Raw genomic sequence first — 10,400 nt, forward strand, 5'->3', positions numbered from 1 at the left:
GATGGATGGATGGATGGATGGATGGATGGATGGATGGATGGATGGATGGATGGATGGATGGATGGACAAAAAGGATGATTTTTAAACTGGTCAAACTTTAGCAGTTCTAGCAAGCAATGCTAAAATTAGCTACGCTATTAGCGCTATTAGCACACAAGCATCATTTCTGACTGTCTTTTAGATTTATTGAGTTATTAAAACTCCAAAGAAARAAACATTAGCACCTTAGGACTACTCGCATGATAAAAGACAGCATGTACTAATTAAAGGAGCCATTGTTGCTCTGTCACAGCCTGTTGGTAGGATCAGTGTGACAAGGAAAAAAGATCATGTTCAGCAATTAGATCACTGCAATCCTGTTTGACTGCTTGACGACACTTATTTTAAAACTGTGAACCTTCAAAACAGCAAAGTACCAAAGAGGTTTTGAGAAATAATGAATGATGATGAAAATCATATTTCTAACCCTACTCGAGGCGTATTTTAATCACATGGAAGGAGAAATGATGCAAAGTTGCTTATTTTTAAAGTGTCTTGTCTTTTTTTTTGTGGAAAATATTGTAAATGTTAGCTGAATCGATATCCTTTTAAGCACTTAGCAGAAATCTATCACTTCATTCATGCCACAAAGTTAATGACTTCCAAGAAGCTAATCTAAAGAGTAAACTTTGAACTTCAGCTGGCTGCTTGGATTTTATAAAGACTATTACTGGAAAAACAATGGACTCACACAATGAATGGATTTCTAGTACAACCAGAGTATTAAAAAAAAGTGACCCAAATCTACTATAAGCAGTGCACGTTGGCTATAGGCTGACTGAGACTCTGCTTTTATATTAACTCATGGTAGGAAGTCTGTTTATTTCTTCACTCTTGATTTTATTGAAGATGTATAACTTAATTAGAATTGTGAATGTAAATACTACAAGTAATAAACTGTTCACAAAAGCATGGATTTTTTTTTTATTAAAACATGAGGCAATGTCAGCTTTTCTTGACCAGAATAAACAACTGTCCTCCTGCTGATTATTTACAGCAGGAAGCTCCTGAGGTACGTACAGAACAGAAATCTGCACATCATTACAAAGTGTAGAAGACTTGAATGAGCACAAAAGAGAGCCTCAGTGCATTCCCTCTCCCCGTGCACTCGCTGACATTGTGTTTTTGTCCTTGCTGTCAAAGCTAATAAACACTCATTCATTTACAGACTCATTCAATTTCTCTGTAGAGCAGAAACTGTATGAAATGGCTTTGATGTACTGGTTTTCACCGATTGCACGTTTGCATTCATCCCTGATTTGTGTTTATGTAAATGCGTGCGCGTTTCGTTTATCTCACCACATGGGCTTGTCTGGCCTCCTCTATATAGTGCGTGGTGATGATGACAGATACTTTTCCCGTCTTCACGATCTCCACCAGGTGCTGCCAGATCCTGGAAATAACACCAAATAAACATATTAAATAAGACTGGATCTGACGTCGATGACAACAGGTCCACTGCCAGGCCTCTGATCTGGACAGGGTTTGTGATTATACAGCGAAGCGACACTCTTCACTTCATCTTACTGGGTCAAAATGTAAAAAAGTACAATTTTGAGTGCAAATACTTGACTCTTTTCACGTAATAACTATTTAAATAAACTTAAACGTCCACATCAGTCAGTATTATGAAAATGAACATTATATTTATTCTGTTTTAAGAGGCTATATTACATTTCATTAGAGAAACTGTAGTTGTGATTTTTGAGGTGTTAGGATCTCTGTCACCTGTTCTCTTGATCCTCGGTCCCTTTCTGCTCCTCAGCTCTTGCCCCAACCACTATCACCTGTTCTCATTTGCCATTTAGCAACCCATTTATCTAATCAGCCCCTGTCCATATAACCCCTCAGCTCTCGTTCATCTTCAGTCGAGCATTGTGTGTTCATTTCATGCCACATCCAGGTCTCTATGGTTCTCCATGGTCACCTCTTCCTGCTCCTCCTCAGGCTCTCCTCAAGTATGTTTGTTGCAGGGTTTTTTGCTGCCAAGTTGGCCTTTTGTTGTAATTAAAATGAAGTTATTTTTATTTGAGTTCCTTATTTCAGACCAGGATTCAACCTTCAAAACCACAGCATGAGGACATCATTTTACAAAAGAATTACTATCGTGGTTTTTTTTGTATAATTACAGCTAAAGTATTTTTATCACTATAAAGCTGGTTATAGATTGGAAGACCATCTTTACATTTTACTAAATTTCATCTTATTTTTCTTCATCTAAATCATCGTAAGGCATGAGAGCTATGTTTTTGCTCCAAATCAAGTTCCTTCTACTTCCAAAACTCCTCAGCTTCAGACGATCATCCGTCTACAAACGTGGGCATAATATTTGACTTATTGACTTCAATTTAGCAAACATATCAAGTCTGTTGTTCCAGTTTCCGTTTAAATATAGCTAAAACATGCCCTCTATTTTCTGTTCAGCAATACAAGAATATAGTTTGGGATTTTGTATGATATCAGTGGTTCTCAGACTGTTCAGGTTCTGAACTTCTGATCCAAGAAATACCAGCAGCAGTAACACATTCTCACTCCCAACTCATCACATATTGACACTTTTCCAAGGTTCCCTCTGCGTCTTATTTTGATGTGTCGGGTACTCCCTTCAAGTCAGTTATTGGCACACSAGGCATTTCCAGGTTCCCTCGGCATCTGGTTTTGAAGCGTCAGGATGCAAAAAATAGGGGTCTTTGAGTTGGGGTCAGTKGTTAATATTAGGGATCAGGGTTCATGGTTAATTTTAGGTAGTGGGGTCAGGGATAGGATGTCTAGGGCGAATTTTAGGTAATTTTAGGCTTTGGGACGGTTAGATTTGTGCATTTTCTACACTTTCTGAAATTATGACAACGGATTCCGCCCCATCTTGTGTAACTGATGCGAGGGGGGTACCCGACGTGTCAGAACCGGATGCAGAAGGAACCTTGGAAAAGCGTCAATATGTGACGAGTTGGGAGTGAGAATGGGTTGGCAGCAGAGACTTGTAACTGGTAATATGTGGGGTCACAGTTTTCTGCAACTGTCATTTTGTGGGCCGGAAGCTACAAAGTTTGAGAACCACTGATCTGAAGAATGAGAGCACATAGACTTCTATAGACTCCTGATCAAGCTCCTCTAAGTGAACCTTGCTTGACTCAAAACCCTGCTCTGGTCAGTTAGGTGTAAAATCTCAATTGAAACCTGGTGTATGTGTAATTTGGGAATTTATTTCATCTAAATATGGTCTCTTTCTTCAGTTAATGTGTTTTAAGGTGGTATCTGGAAACTGTTAAAAGAAAACAAAAAAGTGTTACATACTTGGACCGGAGCACAGGGTCCACTCCGACTGTTGGTTCATCCAGGATGAGCAGCTCTGGGTTCTGCAGCAAAGCAGCTCCGAGGGACACTCGTCTCCGCTGACCGCCACTGTTACAACCATGGAAAAACAAAGATAAGAATCAAAACCTGGGACTTCTCTTCTGATGCTGGTTTGTAACCTTATTTCAGGTTTATTTCCACACCTTGGTCAACATCAAATTCAAGGACCTTTCAAGGACTTTCCAGTACCAATTTCCTCAAATTCAAGAACCACACACGACGGCAATTACCTACTGCTACCGCAGAGTGTTACCAATAAACAGGTTTRATATCATGTAAATTCAATGAAAACGGAACAACATGGAAGAAAGTGGATTAAATGTACACCATATTCATATCTACAATACACGGACATGTAATTATGTCCTGGGAGGTTGGGCGGCTCAGTTTGGGAGGAGGGGATGTGAACATGTCCAGACGCTCGGTGAGGACAGGAGGGGCTGTGGTGCTCTCACCTGGGCTCAGAAAGAAAGAGCCACCCTACTCTGCTCTGATTGGCTAAAACTATGACTATGGCTCACGTTATTTGTTGAAAGCCACGTCGGTTTACCGTAATCCTGAGTTATCCACCACGACAAATGTAAGGATTTATTTATTTATTTATTTATTTATTACAGATGATGGAAATCAGTCATGTGAATAGAGAACTTCAATCCCCAAAAAACATTCAAGGACTTTCAAGAACAAATGCAATTTTTGGCTGTTTTCACAAACTTTCCAGGACCTTGAAAGGATTTTTTTCTCCAAATTCACAAACTTCCAAGGATTTCAAGGACCCGTGGGAACCCTGTTATTTGTGCATGCCACTCAATCCAGAGGGAGGTGGAATGCATGGGAGCYGAAAGGGGCCACAACAAAACGTTCAAGACAAACCTGCCTGACGGGGCAGAAGTAAACAACAATACCTGAGATGACTTCACTAGGAGGGGGATATGGTCTTAATGCAAAAAAGCATAGGTTGTCAATGTGTWACTAATGAAAAGCCTGGTTCTACAATGTATGAAAATGAAAGTAGCATCTGAAAAAGAAGCATCCCAATCACAAGCTTGTTGAACATGTTTGTTCATACCAAACATATCTGTCATTTTACAGGCAGCTGGGATTTTACCAGAACACTCAAAACAGACAGCAGACTRCAGCAACATGATTTACATAACAAGCAGTGGAAAACTCTGAAAATGGTTTTATCTTTACAGGTCATTGTGTTTAAAAGAAAAAGACAAAAATGTCTGCGTTAATTCGGCCACAGTGAAAGTGATTTAAATATTACACACAGAAAGCTGGTTTAAGGGGCCCCTCTCTGCTAAATGAGATTTCTGATTTAGAAATGTTCTCTAAGATTATTCTCTTTAACTAAAAACCTATAAAATCCATGAATAAATTTGAGGTTTCACAAAAATATTAGCGGATTCATTATAAAAAGTTTGTGTTTTGGGAAAGGGCTCAAAAAGTCCCAAGCAGTGAGTACAACCAATCAGCAAATACAACTTTTTTTCGATGCTTTATGAAATCTCAACTTTTTGTTCCTGATGATGATGATGATGATGCAAGGAAGGTGAGGCTGAAGGTGGAGCATGTGATGCAACACAAATTCCTGCTTGGTTACACACGTTTTGTTGCAGCTGTTAAAGTTCATATATGGCAGAAACATTGGACTTATTTACTGCCTAAAGATTGCAGAAATATCATTATTTATTATTATATTCTGCTGAAGATTTTGTCTTAATGACTATAGAAACATGAGACAAAACCAGTGTTGCCAGATCGCTCACTTTTAATTAGCTTTACAGTTAAAAATAGTTTTGAGTCCGGTAAAAAAAAAAAAAAACAATTATTGGGCATCTTCTTTTATTCGTTTGCATTTTCTGTGGTTTCTATTAATCACTCCGAGACACTCGGTGGAGATTACTATACTGTAATCACTGACTTGCTTTTGTTGGGCCAACGCTRGTGCGGTGATGTCATGATGACTTTTATTGACTTTCCCCTGCCTGCTTATCAGACACACTCTAAATGTTTTGTTGTTTTACAGCCTCCGAACAGGAACGCTTATGTTTTTCTCTGTAAGGAAGGGTTCAAAGTCTGCAGAACAGTATAAACTGCCTTTTAGTCATATCACTCCTGAGACTGGCACCTCCTAAAAATAACCTTATTTATGTTTTACAGGACAAAATAGCTGAAAATTACCTTTTTAGAAGGGTAAAAAAATACAAATTTTGAGAACATATATAGTTCTGCGTAGACATTTTTTTTTTATTTACCTGAGATTTCGGACCAGGCTCTGCTTTTGAGGTAGATGCAGAAAGTCAATCAGGAAGTCCATGCGCGCCTGGGTTTCCTTCGAAGTCAGGCCGTGGATCCGACCGAAGAAAGTCAACGTGTCGCTGATGGTGAACTCGTTGTACAGCGCTAATTCCTGCACACCACAAACAGAACCTTGCTTCAAGCTATTGAAAGCAAAAGATTTATAATCCTCGTGATGTAAAGAACATAGAAATTTTAGATTACCTGAACCTGATTTAAACCAACATTTAACAAGATAATACTTCAAAGCAAGAATTAAACACTTTAATGCTCTGAAATAGACATGATTATTAGTTTGTCTAAAGCAGAATGATTAGGATTAATGATTTACACACAGAGAAATGGAAACTATTTAAACAGTTTGATAAATGGTTATTTTTAGAATTGGTTCAGAAGATTCTTAATTCTGCCAGATTGTTAGATTATTCAGAAAGTAACTGAGAGGAAACGGAGATTATTTTATCAGCTTAAAGGTTCAGAATTCAAATTGTTCTATTTGTAATACRGTATGTAAAGAATATACTTTAAATCAGTGTTTCCCAAAGTGGGGTCAGGACCCAAAGTGGGGTCCCGAAACATCAAGTTGGGGTCCTGAAAAGATTTTCTGAATTAATGAGATTTTTGCCTTAGTTGTTACAAAGGAGTGAGGTTAGTGTATTTAAAATGGATAAATGTAGTATAAAAATATTGTTACTATGTCCATGTTTAGTTGACCTGATACAAATGTTTATCATMCARAAAYAGYTGKGGGCWCAGGTCTCTGCTRCTGTTATTTTGTGGGTCAAAAGCTGAAAAGTTTGGGAACCACTGHACTTTGGTTCCCAAAGTTGGGMTTGGGACCCAATTATGGGTCATGAAGCACCTTGGATAATCTCCAGAAATCAATTTAAAGGGTAATAAAATAAATGCTGATGTAATATTTTCCCTATAACTATTACAAAAACACAAAATAAGTATTTATATTGTGTATAAGCTGTTTAGATTGTCAAAAAGCCTGTGTTTTTAAGGTTATTAACAAAGTTCGTGTACTCAGACCAGYAATATTTGGGSTCACAAGTTTTTGCCATRGATATTTTGTGGGTCAGAAGATAAAAAGTTTGGGAACCACTGCTTTAAATAAAGCCCTATGGACACTTTTTCAAAAGCATTTTGACAAGATTTCCCACAAATTGCTGCCTGGGTGTCAAGAAACGTTTTCTGTATTTTTGCAACAAACAACAGAGACGTAGCATCACATGTTTCAGGTGTAACATTCCTTTCTCTTTAGGTAATAGGTCACAGTGTGATGCACAGGGTGACACATAAGAAAGAAGAATAACAAGTGTCTAACTGGCTTTATTGGAAATCTAGACTGACAGAAATGAGGACCACTGCAATTAAGACTAAATTACAGAAGCCCTGGAGGAAGCTACTAATCGTGGCTGTAAAAGAGGAGCAGCCTGACATCATTGTTGTATATATATAAATATATCCATATTTAACTATATGATCACTTTTGTTAATTGCCTGAARGATTTATTTTTAATTAAAAATTCAGAATGCACTTTTTCAGCGTGCACTTGTTGATTACCTGTGGCATGTATCCAATCATTTTTCCCGGAACCTCGTGACCAGGAAATGCAGGCGGCTTCCCCAGCACAGTGATGTGACCTCGTGAGATTTTCAGTGTTCCCACAATGCATTTCAGAAGAGTTGTCTTTCCACATCCGCTGGGTCCCAAAAGGCCATAACTGCGGTAAAAAAAAAATGGGGAACGACTGTTTTACATTCACCACAAAAAGTCTTAAGTACATTTCCCAGTTGCATCTCAGGGAGTTAGTGTAGTGAAGTAGTCATCTGGCTGAAAGTGACACTTCTCTCCAGATAAAACATTCCTCACCTGCATCAGCGACAATCAGATCAGCTAAAAACCTGAGGATTAATTTGAGGTATGCACAGATAAAACAGAATGGTTGAGATTCCTCACAATTTGATGGCATAAATTACACAAAACAAGTTGACTACTTATCACGATGTCCTAGAATCAGAAATATTCATGTTTTTGACTTTTTGTTCCATCAGAAAACAATGTTGATGATCTTGCTTTTGAGAATTCTTTAATTATCCTCAGAGGTTTTTGTTCATGAGTGAAGAATACAACTCTRATGTTGCTACGTGCCTTTAAGACACCATAGCCAGTCAGCAACAGCTTACGGCAAACTGACAACTTAATGGAAACTCGCTGATATTTGAACACTCCCAGAAGCTTCAGCACTTCTTTTAATCACAATCGTTCTATTATTATAACAGTCCATAGCCCTTTGATTCAACCAGGATGATACATGGCCGACATTGTTCAGCTGGGTTAGGACATGCAATAATCACACAGCACAAAAGGAGCTGATTGTGCTGAACAGACAGTCTGCATGCCTGAAAACTTCTTGACCTTTGTAGGAAACTGAAAAAGAAAACTAATCAGATTGCACAGATTACATCTCGTACAGTACGGTGCTGCATTTTTTTTTTTGCTCTGCATATTTCTAGAAAAGACAGCTAACTTAGATTGATTACATTGTTTTTTGCAATGACTTGAATATGAAACGCTAAAATTATTTGAGAGCAAAGTTTTTCTTTCTTTCTCTCTTTCGCGTTTGTTCTTCCTCGTCTCGTTTAGAGTTCAGTTTTAGTTTAGTTTTAGTTTTATTTACGGGTACCCCATTAGTCTGTGTCTCAGCAGACTATTCTTCCTGGGGACCAACACAGAAAATAAAACACATTACAAACAAAACAATGCAATCAACAAAACAAACATCATTAAAATAAAACTAAAAAAGCACATACAAGTGAGGAAAAAAAAGCTACCGCAAACCTCAAACAAAGAAAGCTCAACGTGAAATCTATAACAGAGAGTGGAAGAATCTAGGTCAGGGTAGGAAAAGCGGGACATAAATCACAACGATGTGACTCTGAAATGATGGAGACAAATGACTGACAGCAGCTATGTGAAACAAAAGACGTGCGTTTTAAGTTGTTTTAAGGAGGTGAAAGTTGGGACTGCTCCTACTCCTGCTCTGGTACACCGTGTTTTTGCTTTGCAGGGGTGTTCTAAAACATTCCCCGCTCTTTGAAATTTTGAAATGTTTCTTGKTTTGTCTGCAAGGAGCAAAAGACGTCAGATCAATTCAAGGCTCCCCGACTGACTGAGCAGAGAGTGGACGTGTTTGGAGACTGATCAGTCGTCAGATGTAGGATAAAGCAGAGCAGACAGTGTCCCAGCAACTCACCCAGGAATGCAAACGTCTTTAGCATGAAGAGAACATCTTGAACGATCGATAAGAGGAGGACGGGTTCATTACTTGTGTCTTCTAGTGTCACAAGGAGCGCAGCTCAGGTTTTATTCTTTTAGCTTGTTTAACTTTCAAAGGAAAGCTTTACAAGAGAAAAGTGAGACCAGCTATATGGTTTGGACATGCAGCTGCCAGGAAAAAGATGAAGAGGAGCWATAAAGATGCAGTTAGAAGACATGGAGGTAGTAAGAACAGAGACGATGACTCGTTGTGGTGACCCCTGAAAGGGGAACAGCCAAAAGAAGAGGGAGGAAAAATGGTCAGATTCAGGTTGGAGTGAAAGCAGCAGCACTCACATGTGTCCCTGTGGTACAGTCAGGTTCAGGTCACTGAGGACCTTCAGTTTTCCGTAGGACCGGCACACATCTCGACACTGGATCGTAAAATCATCCTGTGCCGTGGACAGAGGCGCTTCCAAATCAACTTTCATGTTTCCCTCTTTCATCTAAAAAAAACAGTTTGGAAAAAGACAAAAGCAGTGATTGAATCATTCACTCACCCCTTTAATATACTGAACATCCGTTTGTCATAAGCTGTGCAGGTTTTTTGAGAAARATTTGTGATCATCTCCAGATGTAATTAAAAAGTACTGGGTTGACTCCAAAACCCTAATGAGTTGTATCCATCAAACGATTATTGTGTGCAAGTTTAAYTCAAATCTGTCCACTGGGATGGAGGTGAGACGACATATTTTGCCGACAAACTGGTAAATAAATACACACAAAGTGCCCCTTGTTTTTGGCAGAAGGCAACAGCATTTCAAAACAATATTTTCAATAAAATAGTGCTTAAAATGATTTCTTTCTTTAACATGAATGACAGATTTGCAATAAAGTCAGACGGTTTTTATGCCAAARTGCTGTTCTTTGTTTTAACACGTAGCAGTTTAGTTTTAARTAATKTAATTTTGTTTAAAAAAAGAAGTCCACACCTAAAAAAAGTGTTTTTTTTTTCAAGATTTGCACAAACCTTCCCCCCAAAAGAAAGCTTTATAACAAGCTTTTAACTTCTTAATTGTTAACCACACTTAAATAGAAACACAAAAGTCAGATTAGATGTTAAACACCAGACATTTGAGGCTGTTTATCTTAGGAGTTGGCAAGGGCAAGGTTAAGAAAAAGGTTGAAGAAAGGTGTTAGCTTTTCTATACTTTATCTTAAATAATGTGGGTTTTAACCAGAAGGGCGAAGCGTTCTGTGCTCAGCTTTGTTCGGACAGCGAGGTCACACACAGCCAGCTTTTACCTTGAGATGATGTTCTGTCACCTGCCAGGTAGATGGGGGCGCTGCTGGAGAATCTGTCTTTAGACCGTCGAACAGGGGACCCCTAGGCGTGCTCTTTGACTCGTTTACGTCTACGTCAGCCGTAACCAGAAGA

At 38.6% G+C, this 10,400-nt stretch overlaps 1 protein-coding gene across 1 annotated transcript in view; it reads right to left on the bottom strand.

The window, feature by feature from the left end:
- Nucleotides 1-10,400, bottom strand: part of abch1 (ATP-binding cassette, sub-family H, member 1) — a 37,768-nt gene that overhangs the window by 18,616 nt on the left and 8,752 nt on the right. The window contains exons 2-6 of the mRNA XM_014021454.1: nucleotides 9,320-9,468; nucleotides 7,268-7,427; nucleotides 5,655-5,809; nucleotides 3,334-3,441; nucleotides 1,339-1,432 (exon numbers count right to left, since the gene is read on the bottom strand). Of these exons, the coding sequence (XP_013876908.1) occupies nucleotides 1,339-1,432; nucleotides 3,334-3,441; nucleotides 5,655-5,809; nucleotides 7,268-7,427; nucleotides 9,320-9,468 (666 nt within the window). The remainder of the gene's footprint in view (nucleotides 1-1,338; nucleotides 1,433-3,333; nucleotides 3,442-5,654; nucleotides 5,810-7,267; nucleotides 7,428-9,319; nucleotides 9,469-10,400) is intronic.

Source organism: Austrofundulus limnaeus, unplaced genomic scaffold (assembly GCF_001266775.1).
Source record: "Austrofundulus limnaeus strain Quisiro unplaced genomic scaffold, Austrofundulus_limnaeus-1.0 Scaffold293, whole genome shotgun sequence".
In the NCBI taxonomy this organism is placed as follows: domain Eukaryota; kingdom Metazoa; phylum Chordata; class Actinopteri; order Cyprinodontiformes; family Rivulidae; genus Austrofundulus; species Austrofundulus limnaeus.